The sequence below is a fragment of the Ruditapes philippinarum genome, unplaced genomic scaffold (genome assembly GCF_026571515.1).
Source record: "Ruditapes philippinarum isolate M1 unplaced genomic scaffold, ASM2657151v2 ctg2975_1_1_1_1, whole genome shotgun sequence".
Lineage (NCBI taxonomy): Eukaryota > Metazoa > Mollusca > Bivalvia > Venerida > Veneridae > Ruditapes > Ruditapes philippinarum.
Window position 1 is genome coordinate 14,172 of NW_026857265.1, and position 26,686 is coordinate 40,857.

At 34.8% G+C, this 26,686-nt stretch overlaps 1 protein-coding gene across 1 annotated transcript; it reads right to left on the reverse strand.

Moving 5' to 3' along the window:
* Positions 1 to 28: 28 nt before the first annotated feature.
* LOC132749228 (myosin heavy chain, cardiac muscle isoform-like) lies at positions 29 to 26,452 on the reverse strand. Its single transcript, XM_060738945.1, has 6 exons — positions 26,270 to 26,452; positions 24,838 to 24,952; positions 8,441 to 8,526; positions 2,675 to 6,245; positions 1,206 to 1,427; positions 29 to 902 (listed from the first exon to the last, which is right to left on the reverse strand). The coding sequence occupies exons 1-6, from the start codon at positions 26,318 to 26,320 to the stop codon at positions 667 to 669; spliced, it is 4,281 nt and encodes a 1,426-aa protein (XP_060594928.1). The 5' UTR covers positions 26,321 to 26,452; the 3' UTR covers positions 29 to 666.
* Between the last annotated feature and the right edge of the window lie 234 nt (positions 26,453 to 26,686).

The following is a 26,686-nucleotide window of genomic DNA, read 5'->3' on the forward strand; positions in this document are numbered from 1 at the left end:
AACTATGCCATTTAAATAGGCATAAAACAACTATGCACATAATGACTGTGTATAACATTCAAACTTTGTTTATTCAAACTTTGTTTATCAAAAATAATGAAGCTCGGAGCTTACACATACTTTCATGAATGGATGATATGTACACGAATTAAAGTCCTTTGAAAAATGGAATGTATAACAATCAAATTTGTATAATTACAGTGCACTAAATCATTTGCAGTTGATCTGCTATACTTTTATTGAAATGTCAATGAATAAATCACTTATATCACAATCAAATGAAATTATTCAATTTACATTGCAAATGTTCTTAAAGTACGATATTGTCATAAAAATTACAACCATTCATCGTAAGAGCGCCAAACAAACCCTAACACTTAAGCGCTGTAACTTTATTTTATAACTTTAATTATCTTTAAATATACAAACATTTTATAACACTGTTCATGTAAACCGCTTTGAACCGTCAAATTAGCACACAGGCAGCATATATAATGAACAAAAACACATAAAAAGGAGTTCATCAAAGCATGATAAATATCACTAAACAATTTCACCAAACAATGAAACAACGTTTTAAAGCGTCGCCTAGCTAATTAGCATCACGTGACACATTAAGCCACTAAAGTTTTTCCTTAACCATTTTTTAAATGATTTATTAAGAAGTTACAAGTCGTCCTTTAATCGCTTTGTACCCTCTCTCTTGATAAAATTGGTCAAACTGATGAAGTTAACTCGGTTCATGTCGCACTCGTACATTCCTTTCCCAGAAAGGAAGGCTAGGTCAAATATCCCTCCGAGATTTCTTAACTCCGGCTGTGTCAGAACACGATCACTGGCCTGGGATGGTAAAGCATGTATATCTTTGTGGTGAAATATCAAAACAGCCATCTTCTGTGTCACTAAACAATGTATGAAAAAATAATTAGATATATCTTAATGAATAGGCTCTTTTTGTTATACATCTTTATACATACAATATAAATAAAGCAATTAAGATTATAACTAATGAATCAATCCAACGTTTTTATCAGAATGCTTTCAATGAGGGGTCTATTATCTATACCAAAATACACAGAAAAAAATGTTGATCAATATTTGGAGCTACCAATATAATATCATAACATTATAGTCCAATTTCATTAATTTTGAGGACAAATTAAAGAATTTCTTGTGCTCGATTTTTGCCTGCCATAATGTCTTACAATTAAGTCCTTGAACTGTGGTGGTAACAGCAGTGCCAAGTCGAGAAGCTTGGATACATAAAATGAGAAGAGGGATATCTGAAATGATGTCTGATGGTTTAGCACAATCAATGATGTCCATATCAACACTCTCTTCTACATCAAATTTGCTCTTTAACACACATTTTAGCTCGTCTTCGACACTTGACAACAGACCAACACCACTTTGGCAATACAACTGAACTGTATAATAAAATTATATGTTTAAACAATTCGAATTTCTATCTATATGAACACTGTAAACAGAAAATTTATGTTTGCGTTACAAAACAATTCTATACTTTGCTATTTATAATAATGCACATAAATTTACATTGGTTGGTACGCTCCATTATCATATCATATAATTAACATCAACAATGTATCCCCTAAAAGTTCCCTTTGATTTAAAATGTATCTTTAAAATATTTTACTTGTGAGTAAATGTCGGACACTTAAAGTTTTTATAAGAATCATTTTTGTTTGAGTCTTTTTATTTCTCATTTTGAGATTAAAATAAACAAACCTTCCAAAATGCTGGAAAATCAACTATACAAATCTATGCAACTTTAGATACTTTCTTCTTTGAAATATTTACACAAAGATGCGAATCGTGCAGTATTTTTAAGGTTAACATCATAAAAATGTCTAAAAAGTAAATTGAATACTTTGTTTAAAATATAAAGTCGTTAAGCAGGTTGCGGACGTGATAAACCGGAGAATATATAGCCTTTGAAAATCGGCATATCCTTCGGTTCGCGGATAGGATCATAAAAGTCTTATTCCGGCTTTGTACCTCTGCACATACCATTAGCAACTAATACTAGTAAATTATAAGTTATACATGTTGCTGACGGGGGATTTACATGGGAATATAGCGTAAATGTGATAAATATGACCCGATGCGCTAGCCGTGGTTTATATTTATGTCAGCAAGGTTATACTATCCGTTTATCCAAAAGAAACATGCATAATTAATTTATAATAACACAAATTGTTACTGACGACAGCGCACGTTAGGCCTTTAACGGCTACGGCTATTGCTCATAAAATAAAAGATATAAAGTTATCATAACTGTGTAACTTATAACTATTATTTGAAGTTATGAAATTTGAATCGAGAAATATGTCATAAAGAAGAAAGTACAATTACAGGTTTTTATGCAAACAAGTAGGTAATCGTCTCTGATCTAGAAAACTATATTACTAGTATATGTGCGAATTCCGTTCTTCGTGGTCTAAACGGCACCGTAACCCAATCAATATTCGACAAATGTATTTGCATTATAATTATAATCAATATTATAAATGCATATATCATTTTTCTTTATTAAGTATCAATTAAAAGTAAATTAACAAATTCACCGCATGTATAAACACACAAAATAAAAATTCCTACTTCAGTGATCAAACTGATACTTCTTATACAATGATTATAATGCACGTATTACCTTGAATTATTTTTCGGCTCTTTATCGCTTCAAGCTCTCTCCTAACGTTCTCATACTCTGCTGTCCGCCTTTTAAGATCGTCAATAAGCTTCAATTTGCCGGCATTAAGCTGTTTTATTTCTATGTCTCGTGATTGCTTAATACTTTCCTCCTGATCAAGTCGTTTCCTAAGATTACTCTCTGTCCTTTGATGTTTCTCCTTGAGGGTATTTTCCATATCTTTAAAATTCGATATTTCAATTGCATGAGCTTCTTTTTGTTTTCTAAAATCCTCTGTCATGTTCTTCTGCGTTTCTTCTGCTTGTATCGTTCTTTCTTTAAGGTCATGTTCTTTGTCTTGTAATTCATGTTTCAGCTTTTCTGTTTCATTGAGACGTGCCTTAAGCTTTGCATTAAATTCTAGTCTTACCATATCCATTTGCCTTTCCAACCTTTCCCTGTCACTTTCTAACTTATCAATTTTAGTTTCAAATTCAGTTTTTTGGTCTACAAAACGTTTATTCAGAGTTTTTATTTCCATTTGTAATCGATGATTTTCTGTTTCAAAAGATATAATTTTCTGTTCCATATGGACAATTCTTTCATCCCTGTCCTTAATATTCAAAATCAATTGTTCATTTGTTTTCGCTGTTTTCTTGAGTTGCTCATCCTGACTTGAAATTTTTTCATTTTTTTCTTTAATAATAGTTTGATGTGCCAAATCATTTTCATTCATTGTTGACTGTAATTTAGCATTTTCTTTTGAAAGTACTTCATAAGCTGTGCAATTATTGATAAACTTGTCATTGAGTTTGCTTAATTCACGATCCAGACGTTCTCTTTCCTCTTTTTCGATTTCTTTTTCTTTTACGAGCAAAGCCGAATCGATCTCATATTTCTTTTCTATATTTGTCAAGGCATCAAGTCTGATGTTCCATCTACTAATCTCCTGCTTTTTTTCTTCTACTTCTTTTACCAAAATTTCATTTTCCGCCTCTAGCTTTCCCTTCTCTGCATGCACTCTTTTAATCTCGTTTGCCATTTCTTTCAATTTGCTTTCAAAATCACTAGTCTTATCTTTACATTTCTGATCTGCAAAAGCTAGTTTTTCATTCAACACAATGATTTCATTCTTTCGTTTTTCAATTTCGTCAAGTAAATTTGATTTTTCACTGTTCCTGGTTTTAATATCTTCACAATACTCCATGTTTTGCATCGTCATTGATGACTTTAATTCAGCAATTTCTGTCAAATATGATCCATTAGTGTTTTTATAATTGCAACATTCATCTTTTAGTGCACTTAATTCACTATCCAGACGTTCTATTTTCTGCCTGGCAGTATCTTTTTCCCCTCTGAGCCATGACAAATCATTTTCATACTTAGCACACGTTTTTGCCAGGCCATCCATTTTGTCATGCTCTTCTTTTATCTCCTGCTTTTTTTCTGCTACTTCTTTCACCAAGAGATTATTGTTCGCCTCTAGTTTTACCTTCTCTGCATGTACTTCTTTAATCTCATTTGTCATTTCTTTCAGCTTGCTTTCACATTCACTAGCCTTATCTTTACATTTCTGATCTGCAAAAGCTAGTTGTTCCTTCAACACAATGATTTCATTCTTTCGTTTTTCAATTTCGTCAAGTAAACTTGATTTTTCACTGTCTCTGGTTTTAATATCTTTAACATGCTCCGTTTTTTGTATCGTCATTGATGACTTTAGTTCAGCAATTTCTGTCAAATATGATCCATTAGTGTTTTTATAATTGCAACATTCATCTTTTAGTGCACTTAATTCACTATCCAGACGTTCTATTTTCTCTCTGGCAGTATCTGTTTCCCCCCTGAGCCATGACAAATCATTTTCATACTTAGCACACGTTTTTGCCAGGCCATCCATTTTGTCATGCTCTTCTTTTATCTCCTGCTTTTTTTCTGCTACTTCTTTCACCAAAATTTCATTTTTCGCCTCTAGTTTTACCTTCTCTGCATGCACTTCTTTAATCTCATTTGTCATTTCTTTTAGCTTACTTTCACATTCACTAGTCTTATCTTTACATTTCTGATCTGCAAAAGCTAGTTGTTCCTTCAACGCAATGACTTCATTCTTTCGTTTTTCAATTTCGTCAAGTAAACTTGATTTTTCACTGTCTCTGGTTTTAATATCTTCACATTGCTCCGTTTTTTGCATCGTCATTGATGACTTAAGTTCAGCAATTTCTGTCAAATATGATCCATTAGTGTTTTTATAATTGCAACATTCATCTTTTAGTGCACTTAATTCACTTTCCAGACGTTCTATTTTCTGTCTGCCAGTATCTGTTTCCCCCCTGAGCCATGACAAATCATTTTCATACTTAGCACACGTTTTTGCCAGGCCATCGATTTTGTCGTGCTCTACTGTTATTTCCTGCTTTTGTTCTACAACTTCTTTTACCAAATGAATATTATTGGCCTCTAGCTTTCCTTTCTTTGTATGTAGTTCTTTAATCTCATTTGCCATTTTTTTCAGTTTGCTTTCAAATTCACTAGTCTTATCTTTACATTTCTGATCTGCAAAAGCTAGTTGTTCATTCAACACAATGATTTCATTTTTTCGTTTTTCAAGTTCGTCAAGTAAACATGATTTTTCATCAATGCCTAAAGCCGAATCATTCTCATATTTTGAAGTCATTTTCATCATACCATCAATAATGTTATTTAATCTTTCCAACTCATTAGTTTGTTTCCTCAAATTTAAAGTAAGTTCTTCATTTTCTTTTTTTCCTTTGTCTTTTTCTTCCAAAAGAAGCTTCGTGTCATGTTTAAATTCATGTAAGATGTCCTTGAATCGCATGCATAAATGTTTCAGGTCGTCATGACAAATATTCAATTCTTCATGCTTTTTAACTATAATGCCCAAAGTTTTATGATCTCCATGTAATGCACTGTATTCATCAGTTTCTCTTTTATCAATTTTTGTCTTAGGTCTCTCGTTCTTCTTGAAATCCAAACCCTGCTGACTTGACAAGTCGTTTTCAAAAACAGTTAGACTTGTGTAATTTTGACATTGTATTTCGGATATATTTGCATCGTTGTTGTCCGCCGCATCTTGATGTGAATGTGAGTATTGCTGTAAACATTGCTTAAATTGATTTTCCTGCTTCTTTAATTGCATACATACATCAGACAGTTCTTTAATTTCTTGATTTAAATGCTTGCCATTTAAATCTTGTATCTGACATCCTAAATCTTCCATCTGTTTAGTTACTTTTGTTCTGTATTCCTCGAAATTCCTTAGTTTTTCTTTATTGATTTTTTTCTGTTCGTTTTGACCAATGACAAGCTCGTCTATGTTGGCCTTCCGATTATCGACTTCTTGTTGTAAGAATTTTACTTTCTCCCTCAGTCTTTTGTTCTCCGTGATTATCTGTTTTATTTGTCCCTGCTTGTCATTACAATACGTATTGATGTCTCTATTCTTATATGTTTCGAATAATGATTCGTTAAAATCCTCAGGTATGTACTCAATCTCTTTATTTATTGAACTCGTCATATACCGAAGGAACTTTTCGAAATCGTTCACTGTCTTTTTCTTCTGACCTGAGGTTAATTCCTTAAATTATGTTTTCAAACAATAAAAATAGGCGAAATTACAAAAAATCAGAATAAATGTAGTAACGCGAAATAGCTTTAATATATCAAATCAAATTCAATCTAAATACAGAGAGATCTTAGATATAATCTGGAACATTTATCTCATATGTTTTACTACAATAACACTGATTAAAGAAAAATATGCATTTGTACAATTAACATTTTCTTCTACCATTAAATGAAATAATTCCGATGCCATTCAACAGAAACTCTTATGGCAAGAGGACCATGATCACTCACCGAAAATCATCTGCTAGAATATATCGTGATTCTTTAATTTAGCGTGACATTTAATGTCTTATGATTAATATATTTAAGAAGATGTCAACAACGAAATATTACAATTTGAAAGCTTGTGTAGAACACCAACAGCAACATACTCTTTGCAAAGACGTTTTGTTGGAATGGACTTTTAAAAGATATTTATTATATAAGTTTATCTATACAATTTAAGCGACACCATGGATCCAATGTATGACACTTGGAACATGATTTTTACACTTTTCAAACAGATCCACAAGACAATGATGCATGCCAAATATCTTTGCTGCGGGCAGCATTGTTTCAACGAAAAGACTTAATATCTTCGCTCCGATCTCAGTTTATAAACTAATTGACCCCCGGTCCCGAGCTTAGGGGCATCATTCATATAATTTCTGTTGAGGACCACAAATGATGCATGTCAATTATATATGTTCTGGCTGTCATTGGTTTGGATGAGTAGTTTTTTAAGACACAATGTCAATCTGCTGACTAATGGGCCCCACGACAGTCATGTTTGACTGTAGGGACATTATTTATAGAACTTATAGAGGTTTGATCGGCAACATGGCCAATCAAAATATCCAAGCTCTTTGCATTGCAGTTTGACCTAAAAACGTAAATATGTTGTTTTTTTATGTAAGTCTGAATAAGTTCAATCACCCGCGGTTTACATAATTGATATAAATTTTGTAGTAGAATACTAGGTGATGTTACAAGCCAGTTGTCTAAGTTCTAGGCTGTGGACTTTATCAGGAGATTTATTTTACATATTTCAGCTCTTGTGACTTACTTATGAACATCGCCGATACATTTTGGTAACTTTTTTCAAGTTTGGTCATAATCCACCTTGTGTATTACTAGGAGTTGTTAAAAGAAATTTGGGACAACGATATGCGACGACGGCGTACGCCGGACACATTCCAATCAGAAAAAACATCTCTGAGTACGCAGAATTTCGGTAAGCTAAACGGCAAATGTGGACATTTATATACATATAAAAAGGATAAATAACCAAAAACTGTACAAAAAAGAGTTATTATTCGTGCGCACTTCTCACATTTATCCACCTAGATGACGTTTTATGCCAGTTATCCTTCAAACAAAAAGATGAACATGGAAATATTAATAGGCAATGTAACTCCAAGTTAACATTTCATTCATGTGCACTAAAATACTCCTCTTCATTGAGATCTATCAATCTGAGAATTTTTAAGTTGATAATTCACACACTTAAAAGATTTTGTCCGAAGAAACATCGAGCATGAAAAATAACACAGGCAACAACTCAAAACCTATGACGTTTACTTATGCATTGAATACCTCCTGAATAACATCCAGGCTTCCGACAAAAATTAAGCATGAAACTAACAAGAAAGCCATGTTAGACCTGATTCGTTCACCAGAGGGTGTCTACAAAATCCAACGACTGAGAAGGAGATATTTCTGGTGGCCTTCTTGTTCAGCAAATCATTGTTACAGTAGCACTTTTTTGTAGAAGACTACCAAATGATTATTGCTGTAATGTTTTATAAGAATATATCAAGTTGTTTAGCGGATCGGAACTATTAAAGCAATTTTATACAGGTCCATCTAAGAATCATTCCCGTATATTTTCATCATTTTTAGCCAACAGACTGTGAAGAGGATATCGTCTAAAACTTCTTTTCTAAAACTCTGCGGCATCTTACTCAACAGACCGGAAACCATTTGAGCAGGTTTTATAAAAGACTTTCCTAATGGTTATTGCTGCAAATTAAGTTTCAATCAAAATCTACCAAGAGGTTAAAAAAGGGGATGTTTAAAGGGATTAAACTGGTGAGGCATCAAACCACATTTATATACATTATAATAAATGTATCTACAAAGATGTAAGTTATTTCAGTTTTATACCTCTGTTGTAATCAATAGCTGCAAAGCATTCCTTTGGCATTCTTGTATTCGCTCTTCTTCACTTTTGTCATTGGATGGATCATCATCTTGTTCAAAATATAATTTAGAATAATAAGCTTTTAAACATTACGCTCAACTATGGAATGGAATTGCAAATGTTTGTTTTTCTTGTTGCTGCTGCTGTTATTTTATGCTAAGTTAGAATTATTAATAAAGAATAGTTTGTTAATTTATTCAAGTTATTGGCAAATCGGCAATGAGCATTGTCTTCAGAAAATGGAATGTACATTAATTGAAATGTGATTGTTGATGAAAAAAGGGGCGCCGCTCTGGCTAGTAATCCCAAGCTGCCTCTTGATATAAGCTACCCAGATACTAATTTTGGCGTCAATAGGCAAAACGAACTCAATTTATTAAGCGGAAACTGAATTTCTATTTTAGCAACAGTGACCTTGATCTCAGACATCTGGGTAGCAATCTCAAGCTGCCTCTTGATAACAGCTACTCCTACACCAAGCTTGTTGTCAATAGGCAAAGCAAACTCAAGTTATTAAGCGTAAACTGAATTTCTATTTTTAGAAACAGTGACCTTTACCTTAATCACAGACACCTGGGTGGCAATCCCAAACTGCCTCTTGATATAGCTACCCACACACAATGTTTTGCGTCAATATGCCAAAGCAAACTCAAGTTATTGAGCGACAATCAAAAGTGTACGACCCGTCAAAAACGTTGAGCTCTTTCATAAAAAATGTAACGCAATATCTATGTATTTTATAATTATGTAAAACATTTGTTTTGCAGGAAATAATCAAAAGTCGATATTCATACAGTAGAGTACTGCATTACTATTATCATAAAAATAATTTTATGTGGTACAACTACATCGATAAACATCAATTTGAAAAATATCAGGATTTCACAATTGAGCCTTGTCTTGAATCCTTGCTTCGACTATAATTTAAGCTATTGAAGCTGGACGGCTAGAAATGTAAACAGATATGCAAGATTCTTAGGCATTGTAGTGCCGGTCCTAAAGAAATGAATTTCATTTTGTATTAATATGTTCAAAATTAAATGAAATTAAATCAAACTATATTAAGAGGTACTTGTGTACAGTCTGACTTTACGTCATTATGAAAACATTATAGCCCTCCTTCAAAACTTCGATCCTTCTTCGTTTCTGTCCATTTAGAAAGAATATGGAGTATATAACTGATATTTGGAAAGCCACATTAGCTTAATGTATAGAGCCTTGTCAAAAATGAGAGCCTAATATGTGAGAGGTCTGTGGTAAGATCCCTACTGTTGTTATTGTTTTAAACCTATCCTTTTTTTTATCTTTCTTCATTTTGCAGTATAACTTAAAAGCAATGGCCAAGTGTTTTGCAAAGTTGTCTATATATGACACAACTTGGAAACACTGTTTTGTCTCGTTTTGTATTGCATTTTACAGCTGTACAGTACTGAATCGACATTTATTATGTTTTAAATCCGTGTGCATTTTAAATATCTATTCCTAAGTCATGTCATTTAAAAAGAGTATCGATTTACCAAAATTTGGACAAAACGTATTACAAAATAAGATAACCAACGGAAAAAACAAGCATTTAGCTCCAATAAGAGCCAAAACCATATCCGAACTTGACTTGTAACTTTGGGTTAAATACTTTCACATGAGATTTCAACCTTATACACAACTAAGAGTGCGGAAACTGAAAATCTCAATTTTTTTCAAGCATTTAAGGGAGATAACTTTGTCCAAAAACCATCGATTTATGACCTAATTCAAACTTGACCTGCTTATTCCTATGATGTATCCATATGTCAAATTGAGTTGAGTGTGTACAACTGTTGGGGGAGATAATGAACTGAAACTGAAAATTTCACATTTTTTCAAAGTTCAAGAGGAATAACTATGTTGAAAATCATCGAACCATGACAATATGCGAAATTGACTTGCGTATGCCATGACATATCCGTACATTAAATTTGAGTTGAATGTGTACAACTGTTGCCAAGATGATGAGGGGAAACTGATGATGACAGTCAGACTGACGGAACAGGGTAACCCTACATGTCCCAGCCATTTTATGGCGGGGGAATAATGAAATAAAATAATACATTGTCTGACAATTAAACAATATTCTCGTTATTATCTTTGTTCATTGATATATATAATTATATATAATAACAACAATTTTAACAAATTTAAAATTAGATGCAAAACACGGCCTACATCGTTTAAAACTATCAAAGATCGTTCGAAATTTATATACTACTAGTATTTTACTAATTTACAGACTTTCAGTCAATTGTAATAGTGACTTCAGTTGTATGAATTTTTCACTTTGAATTATTTATGCTCTTTAAAATTCCATGTAGATCATATGGCATTTATTCAGCTTTATTGGTGGGTGGAAGACCTCGGGTGCCCTTCCGTGCATTATTTCAGGCAAACAGGCCTGAGTGGAGCCACCAACATTCTATAAGCTATCTAGATAGCTTCCTTACATTAAGAACCCAAAGTCTGTCAGGATTCGAACTCACAGCGGTGAGGGGCATGTAGTTTTGGAATCAATTTCTAATATCAAGATATGGTCATTCATTAACAAAGAAAAGTAATAAAATAACAGTTCTTTAACAAAGCTAATGCCCCATGTCTCTTCAGCTATGCTTCGGACATTGAACTTACAAAATGGAGATAATAACAAATTGGAAAGAAAAGAGCACAAGTCATTTGGCACTTATTTTCATAAATTTCAAGTTAAATTGTAACGGAAGTAATCACTTAACAAAAGTGCTATGATGAAAGGGCCATGGTGGCCCTTATTACGCTCATTTAACTATAAAAGCTCTAAATGAAAAGTGAAAAAGTCACTTGTTATATTGAAAATAAACTTTTGTTATGAAAGACACTGGTTACGTAGGAAAGTAAATGGTTGATAAGGGGGTCACTGCTTTCTAAGGAGAGTCATTGATAACAATGTAAGTCAGTAGTTGTAAGGGATAGTCAATGGGTATTTTAAAAGTCAATCAGTCTGGTAGATATGGAAACATGAAAGGTTTCTCTAGAAGTTACTGGTTGCTTTCGAAAAGTATTGACTGCTCTAAAAAGTTGATAAGAAAATTAATAAATGATATTGGATTCTAAAGGATGTCAGTGGATGCTATGTGAGTAGCTGTTGCTTTGGAAAGTCACAGAATGCTTCTGGTTGCAAATGGAATTCAATGATTGCTTTTTAAGACACAGTGGTTGATAAGGAAAGTACGAAAGTCAGGGGCTGATGAGGGACGTCAATGGTTACCATGGAAGTCAGTGGATGTTATGTTAAGTCACTTGTTGATATGCAATGTCAATGTTTGCTTTCAAATTCATTTGTTAGTTAGGAATGTCAATGGTTGCTCTTGGCAATATCCGGACAATTTCTGGCTATTCTATCACCTCTAGTGACTTTGACCTTGCAAATATTACCTGACTAAATGGTCCCTGTACACACCTTCAGTTTTTATCTGAACTATAACCTCTCTATGTGACCTTGACTTTGGTAGCAGGGACCTTGATTATGCGCGCAATACTTAGCCTCACACTCACAATGGTGAACATTTGTGCCAAGTTACATTAAAATCCCCCGATGACTGTAGAAGCTTTGCTCCGAACAAACATTTTTCAATGATCTCTAAGTGTGACTTTAACCTTTAACCTAGAGACAAAATCTGTATATTTCATCGTCATTTAGTGTCCTTGACCTTGCATTTATTAAGCTAAATTACAAGTACCAAAACCGAAGTTATGATAATGACCATTTGTGTTACAACCCCTCATGAAATGATGACTAAAAGGTTTGAATACACATTTACATACTTATATCTGAAATTGTATCCCTATGTGTCACCTAGCTGAAGGGACTTGGATTCTGCGCGCAGCACTCTGCCTTACAATGGTGAAAATTTGTGCGAAAATATATCGAAATCCTTCTGTGCATATAGACGTTTTGCTCCGAAAAAGGATTCTAAATGTGACCTTGACCTTTGATCTAGAGACCAGGTTCATGTGTACGACACTGCTCCTCTAGTGGTGAACATTTCTATGAAGTTTCATGAGAATCCCTCCATGCGTGTAGGAGATATGCGCTTGACAAAATCTCTATATTATCATTTTAGTGACATTGACCTTGCATATACTAACCAAAATTACATGTTTCATATTCGTAGTCATGATAAGAATCATTTGTGTTTTAATCCCTCAATAAATGATGACTAAATTGTCCGAATGCAATTCTCTTATAACATATCTTTATCTGAACTTTGACCCCTTTGTGTGACCTTGAATTTGGCCACAGGGACCTGAATGTTACACACGACACCCTGCCTCACAATGTTTAACATTTGTGTTAAGTTATATTGAAATCTCTCTATGCATGTAGAAGTTTTGCACCGGCCAAGCGTGACTTTGAGCTTTGACATGTAGACCTGGTTCATGCGTGTGACATAGCTTCTCATAGTATGCGCGTGACATAGGTTCTCATTGTGGTTATATTTCTATGAAGTTTCATTATCATTCTTCCATGCGCATTGAAGGTATGCTCTAGTCAAAATTTGACGCCGCATGCCAGGGTTGTTCCTATTATACCACCCGTTTTTTTTCAAACGGGTGTATACAAATCTGGAAAAGGGCGATTCATCAGAAGCATAAATAAAAAGAATTACATGAACATTACAGACTCTGATTGAGTCTGTTTATTAGGGATAATGGGAAAATGCAACATCACTCACGCACCCTAGCACCGACTTAAGCGGTTTTCAATCTTCATCACTTAATGTGCTGGAATTCATATCCCGAAAGACCAGTAAAATAACAAGTTAACAGATGCTGAAAATCATTGGATGATTATTAAAGTATATGGTTGCTATGAAAGACAATGGTGCTAACAAAAGTCAGCTGTTGCATTTAAAGTCAGTGGTTTCTAAGGGAAGTCACTGATTGCTATGTAATGTAAACTGCTGGTGTAAAAGTCACTTGGTGCTATGGAAAGTCATCGTTGGAAGTCACTTGCTTCAAAGAAAAGTCAATAATTGTCTTGGGAGTCTCATGTTGCTACCAGCTATAATTTTGAACTAATTCAGTAGCGGCCCCCAAGGCAATGTGGCTAGCCAAATATCTTCTTGTAACACTTACGTAGCCAGAGGACTCAAGTTTTTCATATGGAAACCCCATAATCCCCTAGGGCGTATGGAGGGCGTTCGTTGCCAAAATTCCAGACATATAATGTGTTCCTTTTGAAAACTACTTTGAAAATGCGAACGTGTATGCCTTGCATTTTTGACTGTATATGTCTACTGCAAATAATATGCCTCTTAATCCAATATTTTAATCAAATGTCTCAGCTTTTAAATAAGAGGGTTTAAAGCTGCGGTCCCATTTACTCCCAGCAGAGCCCATGACCACCCCGGTTAATTACTGGGATGATCCGGGACGATCCGGGGTGAAATTATTGTTGCGATCACACTTACCCCGGCAACACTACAGTAATTCCCACCTTACCACCCACGATGCGCTCCGGACCATCCAGGCAGAGCCCAGGTGAAGCTACGGTTCATGCCGGTTCTTCCCCAGTCGTTCCCGGATGACGCCCCGGTTTACCCTGGCAGAGCCCCGGTCGATCCAGACAGAGCCCAGGACGAGTCCCGGTAGAACCCCGTTGGATTGAAAACGCGCGAAAATGATTACTTTGATACATAATTTTTATTTAATATTATATTTATTGTTCCAGAACAGTAATTCATGATTTTCTGAAAAATCCTTATGCAAGACTGGATAAAAGGGAAATGGGAAGGGTTTTAATATCATCGCACATTGTCTTGATTCTTTTGAAATAAACCGGGCTTTGCCGGGGCTCTACCGGGATCAACCGTAGCTCCATCGTGATCTTTCGGGGGCTCTGCCAGCATCCTCCGGGGTTTCTGCCGGCCTTCACCGGGGCTCTGCAAGCATTCACCGGGGCATTACCGTAGCTCTACCGGCTATATCATGCCCCGGATCATTCCCCGGTTTTGTGCACGGCAGAGTACGATCCGTGCTTTCCCCGGTAGTGAACCCCGGTCATTCCCGGCAGAGCTAAGGATGAAGGGCCGGCAAAAGCTATAACTTCCCGGGTCAATCACCCGGAACCCCGTGATATTAAAATTAATTAAATTACCATCGCGATCGAATGCCCGATGTTCCCGGATCACCCCGGACGTCTACCGGGGCTCTGCCGGGATGTAAGTGAGACTGTAGCTTAACATATACGAGATCTAAACGACTGACCTAACACGAAGAAAGAAGAAGAGAAACAAAAACACTAATTACATGTTCGTATCTTCCATCGGATATGATACAGAAGCAGCTTTGCCGAGACAAGACAAATAAATATAGATTGAAATGTAAAACTCGAATACAGAAAATAGAGTTTTAGGAAACGTGTTGCTACAAGATCACGTTTACACAATGACAAAAGTGGATTCACAAAGTTAGACGATCTTAGGTTATGCATGACGCCCCGCCCCTATATGACCGAGTATTTACGGAAATGTACGGGCAGGTTTAAAACCCGGAGACTCTCCTATTTTTTAATAAAACAGAAGGAAAAACACGGTTCCTCCTTCTTACTTTTTTGTTTCTCAGTCAGTTTTAATAATTTTGGTATCAAAGGAAAGATAAATTCATTAGCTTTCTGTTGATGGCTTAAAATAGAAATTTATTACGTAGATGTATTTAAGCTTTTGTTTCAAACTTATCGTTGTTTTCTCTCTCTAAAACACATTCTTTTAAATTAGTAAGAAATCACGGCGCCCACTTTAGAAACTGTATCAATTACTAGTAATCAATTTTCAAAATTTTGATATAGAATAAAGTAAGGAAAATATAACCTTCAAGTGTATTTATACTGAAAAAAAACTTATAAAGATTGCAATTATGTGTTACGGAAAAGTACTATCTTGATTTTGGAAATGAAATCTCAGGGCCCGCTTTAAAAAAAAAATTTCTTTTTTCAAGCAATTGCATTTTTCTGTGTTAGATGAATTAAATTTTGTCAATGATATCAATAAACATCAAATAAAGGTTACGTTTTAAATTATGAGTAAAATCACTCACCGGAAGTGGTTCAATTTTCCCGTAGAATTATATTTATCATATTATTATATGTTCATAGTTTTATTGTTTCGTTACAAAGTATACAAATGTTTTCCTTTGTACATGTTTCCAATTTGTCCATGCCAGTAGTATAGGCGCCTCTTTAGGGGCCCGACTGCGCATGCGCGGCGCCATATTGGATTCTATTTTAAGAATGACATCATCGTTCTATTTTGAGAATGTGATCATCCGTCTATTTTTAGAATGACTTATCGTTCTATTTTTAATCTCCCGGAAGTATACGGAGCTGACTCGTATACACGATTTAGGGCTTGAATCGCGGACATTGAGGGTCAGGTCCTCGGCCCTAGACGGAGAGATAATTACCATTATGAAAGATAAAAAGAAATGTTTCTAAATAGATACGTGCTTAATTTATAAATAAAAAACAAATAGTTTTTTAATAGGTTCAAAATAATATTTATAAAATATAACTCGTTTACTTACCTACATTTAGTAAGGAAATGACTGTCATAGCGTAACGTTCTTGTAGACTGCGCATGATCTATTTTTAGTCGCGGTATTTCACAACCACCAGGAGCTATTTCATCAGCCCCACGCGGTGTCAATGAAGAAAAAGGCATTAAGTACAGTCGCCGCTCAGTCTAGATTCACAATACCTAGCGGAACTATTTTGAACAAAACCCTTTATCCTTCGTTACTAAATATAACTTTTCATTAATCACAAAAAGAATCTATTATCCTTTCAAACGCAGCGACCGTCAAGTACAGTCGCCACTTAGCCTAGATTTACAATACCTAGCGGAACTATGTTGAACAAAAACCCTTTATCCTTCGTTACTAAATATAGCTTTTCATTAATCACAAAAGATTAATAGAATTGACGGACCTTTTCTCTTCGCATGCATTCACAAATTTACGCTTTATATATCGTACCCCCTTAATTAGGTTCCTTTCAAGTGCATACCACGGTCAACTGATTGCATATTTTAAACACGGTTGCCCTTAACAACTGTCAAATTTTGTGATTTTTATGAACACTTTAAATTCCCGTTTTGTTTTTTTTTTTACGAAAATTGATTTTGAATGAATACACTTATGTATACGAAAGTTGTAAACTGACTTTGAATGAATAACTTATGTATAAGAAAGTTGTAAACTGATTTTAAATGAAATTTATAATACATTTAAGCTATAAACCGGTTTTTTATCGTTTGGGCAACCGTTTACGCTCAAAATTTTCGAGATAAAGTCGTTATAAGATAGAATAAACCGAAAGCTTTCGTTTTGACCCGGGGTTCTCGATTCGATTTTCAGCCGTTTTTGAGTTATGACGCAAGAGCGATTTTAAACCCTAAATTGCGAAAGTCAATAAAAACGTTAGAACTTTTTACAATCGATTCGTCTCGTCGCGGTGATTAAGAAAATATATAGTTTTATGGGTTTATCTTTTACCGTTTTCGAGTAATTCGAGTTTAAATTCACCGGAAGTGACGTCACAGAAATTTCAAAATCGATTTCTTCGTTATTACTTGACCGAATATATACATTGTTTGGTATCGTTGGAAAGCATTTTACCACACCTGCTACCGGACGCTATTCAAAAAAGCCATTGGACCGGAACTGAAAATCACTGAAGCGTAAAAACGTGTTTTCTGTACCACGTCCGGACCGAACTAAGGCGTGTTTGGTATCAAACGAAATGTCTCAAGCCGCTCTTTATGAATACGGACTAAAATCGAAATTAAAATCACTCATGCGTAAAAATCATTAAAATAACTAAAATAAGCTTACCCCCAGTCTTTACTCCTTGCCTATCAAACTATTTATGACAAGTTACTATAGCCTATCGTTAAACGGTCCAGTTACGACAGGTTTAAACCGGTATTGCTATTTTTGATTAGCCAATGAAATTGAAGAACGAGGTTTTTAAACCATTTTTTTTAAAGTTCATAAAAACCCTTAGATTTATATGCCGTTTGAAAGATCTCTGCGAGTAGATACAGAAAATGTATTATTATATGGATCTATCTTTTACTGTTCTGAGATAGGAGAGTTTCAATATGGCAGACAAAATCACTCATGCGGAAACACGCGCATAACTTTTTCGTTTATGAACGAAACATAGTTATGTTTGGTATCAAATTGAAGGTCTTGACGAGTACATTTTAGTCACGCGATCAAACCGGATGTGAAATCACTCATGCGTGAAAAATATATATTTTGGTTACTAGAGCAACCAAATACGATATGATTTTTTAATTGTTGACTACCAATTGAAAGAACAGTTCAATACCTTTAATTTACACCCCACATTATCGATTCGATTTTCAACTGTTACAGAGTTATTACGTAACAGCGATTTTTAAACCCAAATTTTCAAAGTTTACAAAACCCCTTAATTTATATACCGTTAAAAAGATCTCTACGAGTAGATTCAAAAAAATGTATAAGTTTATGGGTCTATTATTATGAGTTACTGAGATATTACAGATATAGACTTAGTGTATTTTAACCACCAATGTTAGATAATGCGTTATTGCACTACATTGTTCAAAAATATTCAAACGACTGTGGTGTTCTTATTTATGGGTCGATTTTATCCATCTTGTATCAAATTAAAGGTATTTAAGAGTTCATTCAAACACTGTTGATAATAAAGTTCATACTGGAAGTCAAAATCACTCATGCGTTAAATGACAATTCTCCGCTTATTTCTGGACATAACATGGGTATGTTGCATATCAAACGAAAGGTCTTGACAAATGCGACAAGCTGAAACTAACAAACCGCAAGTGAAACCAATCACGCGTAAAAATCATTAAAATAACTAAAATAAGCTTACCCCCAACCTTTTTACTCCTCGCTATCTTAATCGGCAATGAATGAATCGCTACGGTTAATCGTAATAAATGGAGTAAAAGAAGCGTTCGGATTGGTCACTGATAAGACAGTATTCTGATTGACTCGAAAGCAGGTTGGACAACCGTTCCTTGCAATGTGTAAAAATACATAAAAACAAGTGAGGAGGAGGAGGAGGTGGAGGAGGAGGAGGTGGAGGAAGAGGAGGTGGAGGAGGAGGAGGAGGAGGAGGTGGAGGAGGAGGAGGAGGAGAGGGAGAAGGTGAAGAAGGTGGAGGAGGAAAAGAAGAAGCAGGAGGGGTAGGAGGTGTAGGAGGAAGAGGAGGAGAGGAGGAGGTGGAGGAGGAGGAGGAGGAGAGAAGGAGGGGAGGAGGAGGAGGAGGTGGTGGCGGAGGAGAAGAAAGGAATTTTTTTCCTGTATCTGCAAACGTAAGAATCGTTAAATAAACTTGTAAGAAGGCAGATTTATAAAAGCCGAAGAAATCTGCCTTCTTACAAGTTTATTTAACGATTCTTACGTTTGCAGATACAGGGAAAAAAATTCCTTTCCTTCTCCTCCCCGCCACCACACTCCTCCTCCTCCTCCCCTCCTTCTCTCCTCCTCCTCCATCCACCTCCTCCTCCTCCTCTTCCTCCTACACCTCCTACCCCTCCTGCTTCTTCTTTTCCTCCTCCACCTTCTTCACCTTCTCCCCTCCTCCTCCTCCTCCTCCTCCACCTCCTCCTCCTCCACCTCCTCCTCCTCCACCTCCTCCTCCTCCACCTCCTCCTCCTCCACCTCCTCCTCCTCCTCACTTGTTTTATGTATTTTTACACATTGCAAGGAACGGTTGTCCAACCTGCTTTCGAGTCAATCAGAATACTGTCTTATCAGTGACCAATCCGAACGCTTCTTTTACTCCATTTATTACGATTAACCGTAGCGATTCATTCATTGCCGATTAAGATAGCGAGGAGTAAAAGTTGGGGTAAGCTTATTTTAGTTATTTTAATGATTTTTACGCGTGATTGGTTTCACTTGCGGTTTGTTAGTTTCAGCTTGTCGCATTTGTCAAGACCTTTCGTTTGATATGCAACATACCCATGTTATGTCCAGAAATAAGCGGAGAATTGTTCATTTAACGCATGAGTGATTTTGACTTCCAGTATGAACTTTATTATCAACAGTGTTTGAATGAACTCTTAAATACCTTTAATTTGATACCAAGATGGAATAAAATCGACCCATAAATAAGAACACCACAGTCGTTTGAATATTTTTGAACAATGTAGTGCAATAACGCATTATCTAACATTGGTGGTTAAAAATAACACTAAGTCTATATCTGTAATATCTCAGTAACTCATAATAATAGACCCATAAACTTATTACATTTTTTTGAAATCTACTCGTAGAGATCTTTTTAACGGTATATAAATTAAGGGGTTTTGTAAACTTTGAAAATTTGGGTTTAAAAATCGCTGTTACGTAATAACTCTGTAAACAGTTGAAAATCGAATCGATAATGTGGGGTGTAAATTAAAGGTATTGAACTGTTCTTTCAATTGGTAGTCAACAATTAAAAATCATATCGTATTTGGTTGCTCTAGTAACCAAAATATATATTTTTCACGCATGAGTGATTTCACATCCCGGTTTGATCGCGTTGACTAAAATGTACTCGTCAAGACCTTCAATTTGATACCAAACATAACTATGTTTCGTTCATAAACGAAAAAGTTATGCGCGTGTTTCCGCATGAGTGATTTTGTCTGCCATATTGAAACTCTCCTATCTCAGAAACAGTAAAAGATAGATCCATATAATAATACATTTTCTGTATCTACTCGCAGAGATCTTTCAAACGGCATATAAATCTAAGGGTTTTATGAACTTTAAAAAAATGGTTTTTAAAAACCTCGTTCTTCAATTTCATTGGCTAATCAAAAATAGCAATACCGGTTTTAAACCTGTCGTAACTGGACCGTTTAACGATAGGCTATAGTAACTTGTCATAAATAGTTTGATAGGCAAGGAGTAAAGACTGGGGGTAAGCTTATTTTAGTTATTTTAATGATTTTTACGCATGAGTGATTTTTAATTTCGATTTTAGTCCGTATTCATAAGAGCGGCTTGAGACATTTCGTTTTGATACCAAACACGCCTTAGTTCGCGTCCGGACGTGGTACAGAAAACACGTTTTTACGCTTCAGTGATTTCAGTTCCGGTCCAATGGCTTTTTGAATAGCGTCCGGTAACAGAGTGTGGTAAAATACTTTCCAACGATACCAAACATGTATATATTCGGTCAAGTAATAACGAAGAAATCGATTTTGAAATTTCTGTGACGTCACTTCCGGTGAATTTAAACTCGAATTACTCGAAAACGGTAAAAAGATAAACCCATAAAACTATATATTTTCTTAATCACCGCGACGAGACGAATCGATTGGTAAAAAGTTCTAACGTTTTTATTGACTTTCGCAATTTAGGGTTTAAAATCGCTCTTGCGTCATAACTCAAAAACGGCTGAAAATCGAATCGAGAACCCCGGGTCAAAACGAAAGCTTTCGGTTTATTCTATCTTATAACGACTTTATCTCGAAAATTTTGAGCGTAAACGGTTGCCCCAAACGATAAAAAACCGGTTTATAGCTTAGATGTATTATAAATTTCATTTAAAATCAGTTTACAACTTTCTTATACATAAGTTATTCATTCAAAGTCAGTTTACAACTTTCGTATACATAAGTGTATTCATTCAAAATCAATTTTCGTAAAAAAAAAACAAAACGGGAATTTAAAGTGTTCATAAAAATCACAAAATTTGACCAGTTGTTAAGGGCAACCGTGTTTAAAATATGCAATCAGTTGACCGTGGTATGCACTTGAAAGGAACCTAATTAAGGGGGTACGATATATAAAGCGTAAATTTGTGAATGCATGCGAAGAGAAAAGGTCCGTCAATTCTATTAATCTTTTGTGATTAATGAAAAGCTATATTTAGTAACGAAGGATAAAGGGTTTTTGTTCAACATAGTTCCGCTAGGTATTGTAAATCTAGACTAAGTGGCGACTGTACTTGACGGTCGCTGCGTTTGAAAGGATAATAGATTCTTTTGTGATTAATGAAAAGTTATATTTAGTAACGAAGGATAAAGGATTTTTGTTCAAAATAGTTCCGCTAGGTATTGTGAATCTAGACTGAGCGGCGACTGTACTTAATGCCTTTTTCTTTCATTGACACCCGCGTGGGGCTGATGAAATAGCTCCTGGTGGTTGTGAAATACCGCGACTAAAAATAGATCATGCGCAGTCTACAAGAACGTTACGCTATGACAGTCATTTCCTTACTAAATGTAGGTAAGTAAACGAGTTATATTTTATAAATATTATTTTGAACCTATTAAAAAACTATTTGTTTTTTTATTTATAAATTAAGCACGTATCTATTTAGAAACATTTCTTTTATCTTTCATAATGGTAATTATCTCTCCGTCTAGGGCCGAGGACCTGACCCTCAATGTCCGCGATTCAAGCCCTAAATCGTGTATACGAGTCAGCTCCGTATACTTCCGGGAGATTAAAAATAGAACGATAATGTCATTCTAAAAATAGACGGATGATCACATTCTCAAAATAGAACGATGATGTCATTCTTAAAATAGAATCCAATATGGCGCCGCGCATGCGCAGTCGGGCCCCTAAAGAGGCGCCTATACTACTCATGCCGCTTGTTTTTTTTTTTTTTGTTTTTTTTTGTTTTTTTTTTTTCATATATATTTTTCTTTACAACAAAAGGCTAAGTATAGGTTAGAGTGCATATTGGGTGTTCTTCGTAAATAAGAAAGCTAAAAAGGAGCGGAGCTTGCGAAGCGACTGTAGCTTTCTTATTTACGAAGAACATCCAATATGTACTCTAACCGGCTTAGTGCTCCGCCAATTTTTTTTCCGCCCAACACACTGCATGACGTCACACGATATCCTAAATGTGTATAACCATATTTGGAAGAGGTAGCGGTACACATTTTCGGGTCACGTGTTTTGCAAAGCTTATTCTCGCATTCTGTTTAGGTAAAAAGATGGATAACAATGCAGTAAAAATTCATTGTAATAAGGAAAGGAGGTATGACACGTAAAAAAGATGTATACCACGGAACACTAGAATGTTTTATTTATGTGCTGATTTGTCATGTGCCCGATTTTCATGTACTGCAACTTCACAGTAAGCTACAAAAAGTCGACATGTCTTGCCTCGCCCGTCACCTCGACATATTTTTCGGGCTGAAATGAACCTGTAGCTTGATTATATATGCATCATACATATTTATTATGTTCATATACATATCATCTTCGGACAAATGACAGTATATTGTAAAATTAATAAAAACACCCTACTTTCGGTTTTGCAGCTGCACGGGCTGTAATATTTACATAAAAAGTAAGAAATATTACATACATACTTTGTTGGAATAAGTGAACTCTTTATTTGGAAATTATAAAATGATACTGGTTCCGTTAGTAATAAAACATTTTTACTGTTATTTTGCCTGTTTTCATTTCAATGAACCTCTTTTTTTAATTCTATGCCGTAGTGACGAAATACATGTGCGTGTACGGAAAAAAACATTTTGCATAAATATTAATTAGTAGGAGTAAACTTCAAGATCTCTGCACATGCGTACATTTCACTTTAGCGCTCTTCGAAACTTAGCTCCGCCCACTTGCGTTTTATAATATAAAACGTTCAGTTTATATAAAATCTGTTCTATTAAGATTTGAAACCTGAAAATTTGAAAAATCCTCGTCGGTGATTGGCTTAAAAAAATTGGCGAGCACTAAATTTCCTTATCGAACATCTTTAAATTCAGTTTTAATTGTATAGTATGTTCATTGCTTTTTTTACCATACACAGTCATTTATACTACAATATTGATGATGTCTGTAGTATAATAATAATTTCGTGTGAACTATTAATCAATGTACACATGTATATATGTTTAATGTAACTAGTAAGGCCAGTTGGCCAGGTGGTAAGCTAAATTATTTTCTACCGCTTTTAGGGCATAGGCGGCGGGTTTTATTGCCCGTACATTGCCGTAACATTAGTTCGTAAATACTCGTTCACATAGGGATGACTTAAAATCGTCAAACTTTGTGAATGTACGTTGGTCTTATTAAACATGTTATTGTGTAAACGTGATATTGTAGTTCTGCAACTGGAAGCACGTTTTCTTTAACTCTATTTTCTATATTTGAGTTTTACATTTCATTTGTATATATATTTATCTATATCCGATGGAAGATACGAACATGTTAATTTGTTGTTTTTTATGTTAGGCCAGTTATTTAGATCTCTATGTAAACATGTTATTTAAAAGCTGACAACTTTTATTTAAACATTAGATTAAGAGGCATATTATTTGCAGTACAAAATGAGAAGCATACACAATCGCATTTTCAAAAGTAGTTTTCCAAAGGAACAATTTGCATGTCTGGAATTTTGGCAACGAACGCCCTCCATAAGGGCGGGGTCAATTTTGAATTTAAGGCTGTAGTTAAGACAGACTTACCAGAGGTCATCTAGACAATATTCCATGCTAGTTATTTAATTCTTAGCCTTTGCTGCTTAAGCTCTTACAATATACATTTATTGACGGCGCGGGCCAACATTTGTCACCAGGGCCATTGTTTTATCAACTGTGGTAGATCTCCGTAAGACAAGACTCTATCTATTGGAGAATATTTATTTTTACTATGATAATACATTGATTCCAATTTCACCTTTACGGCTATAATTTGAACAAACTTGAAAGAGGTCTATATATCAATATTTCATGCCAAGTATCTGAGTTCTTGCCATTGCAGTTTCAAAGATTTGATATACTACAACAAGATAAGAAGAATTTTTTTCCGGTGTTTCCTTATAATGACTTAAAAATGACCCCAAGGACAGAGTCAATGTTAACCTTATTCCATCCTATGAACAACTGGATAAATAAATGCTTTGCGTTACACTCCGGACAAGAAAAGCGTATCAAAAGTTCGGGAAGGGAGAGGATTAAAAAAGAACCAAATAATATTATGACCAGATAGAGTAATGGTTCTTTCGCCAGTTCTCCTATTTGTGCACGTTTATATATTTTAAGTTCCAAGTCAATCACTTGAATAACTTGATTATGCAATAGAAAAAGAACATATCAAAAAGTAGAATTATTGAAACATAGGACCAGTAAAAGTTATGGTCATTTCACGCTGAACTTCTAACCAATCCAATCAGCAAAAATTATTTAAATCAATTGATCGACTGACCACAGTCTTGCTCCAATATACCAACTCGGGTACTTTTACTAGACTACCTTAAATTGGTAAGAAACATACGTGCCAAGTTATCAAATTACGCAAGTCTAAATCTTACCTGATGGGTTTATGGCGGCTCTCAGATTTGTCTGTAAAGATACTGATGTTTCATGGCATGCATCTAAAGCCTTCAATAGACCAACCACATCGCAAACCACGTCTTTCGTCAAAACCTGCAAACGAATTTCCTATTAAAACCACGAATACGGAATTTCTTACCTTGAAAGGGGAAAAAGTACGACTGATTTTACTTTTATATTGTTAAAATGATTAGAGGCACATTATGACTCAGAAACGAATAAATTCAGGCTTCTTTAGAAAGGACAAACATGGATTTTACAACATTGAAATAAAAGTTTTAGAGCATGTTAGTTTCATGTAACCTGCTACTTTCAACCTCCAGAAAGTAGCCATTAATTTGAAATACTTTGTCATAAAAGTAGAAAAATGTAGACAGTATAGTATTTTGACTTGCAGGTGAGCTAAAAAACTAACAAGGGACTGGCATGGGTATAAATCGTATAAACAATAACTTCGATCATTCTTAAAACGTATCAATTTTTAAAAATATGGAACATACAAGTATATAGGTAAACCGACCTGTTTTACAGTAACAAGACACGCTAAACAAGAAGGCCATGTTGGCCCTTGATCGCGCAACTGAGATACATTGCTAGAAAATGGCACAATTCGTCAATGCAAAAATCAGTAACAAAATCACATAAAGATGTTATATTTGTCCAAAGCAGCACACATTTTTTAATCATGTGTAGATGTCCGCTAGGGAAAACTATATGCCAAATATCAAAGCTCCAGTAGGTATTTTAATTTCACACAAGAAGACATAAGTGCGTTTTCTATGTAATTCTATTTTTTTTTAAAAAAATGACCTAAAAAGCTTGATCTTTTTAGAACATACGGACATGATAAGAATTACAAATCAACGCTACATGCCAGAATATCAATAAAACCCCAGAAATGGGGCCAATTTCGACCCTACGATTTTCTACGGGCAAATCATAATTTTATATAAACATAAACTCCTAATTAAATTTTAAAAAGCATTATTAAAAGTTATAAAAGCCTGTACGAACTTTATCATCTTCTAATAAGACGATAAAGCCCAACTGAGACTTTGTTACTTTTGATTAGGAGCTAAACTAATTTAGGACTTTGTTACTGGGGTCTACTAATCCACTGTCACCGGTCTTCGACGGTCTTCAAAGACCGTCGATTGTAGGAGAACGTCGATGAGAAGTTTTTTGTTTATAAAAGCCTTTTTAGGTAAGAGATAATAATCATAATTTCAACTCCTAATTAGGAATTAAGAGAATCTTATCGGCTTTTTCTTTCTAATCAGAACCCAGTTTTTTGTTGTTGTTTTCTTTTTTAGTCTTATTTTGGCTTTATAAGAATACTTTTACGCAAATTGAAAATCAGTGCATACTTTCAGTAAATATATCAAGTAATAATCATAAAAATGCATTTACCTTAAACTCTTTCAGCTGCTCCTTACTTACTGTTGAATTCTTCCCTCCCATGCTGCGTTATGCGTCTCTCCTATAATAGGAGTTTTTTGTCTTAGGAATATCTGCCTAACTCATCGATCTAGAAAACATACAAATATTGTATACCATGTATTCAAGCGTAAAGTAACTCAACTTTTGATTGTCAAATATATTCATATATACTGAATGTTGTCACCCCATTCAGCATTTTAAGTTACATACCGGTATTAGTTTTCTGTGACAATTATGGTTTAGTCTGTCTAAGCAAATATGATATATTTATCCATTAGGAAAATGGTTCAAAATGATCAAAACAATAACTTATAAATGTAATTATGAATTTCACCAATAGAAAAGTTGAACTTTTAATAAATAATGTTACACATATTTTGCTTAATA

Bases quoted from the DNA above. Each gene is read 5' to 3' on its own strand.
- LOC132749228 (XM_060738945.1), bottom strand. From the start codon at position 26,320: ATGGGAGGGAAGAATTCAACAGTAAGTAAGGAGCAGCTGAAAGAGTTT. The intron at 1,428-2,674 runs GTAATACGTGCA...TTTATTATACAG, and splicing joins GAGCCGAAAAATAATTCAAG to TTCAGTTGTATTGCCAAAGT. The intron at 903-1,205 runs GTAAGACATTAT...TACATTGTTTAG, and splicing joins CACAGTTCAAGGACTTAATT to TGACACAGAAGATGGCTGTT.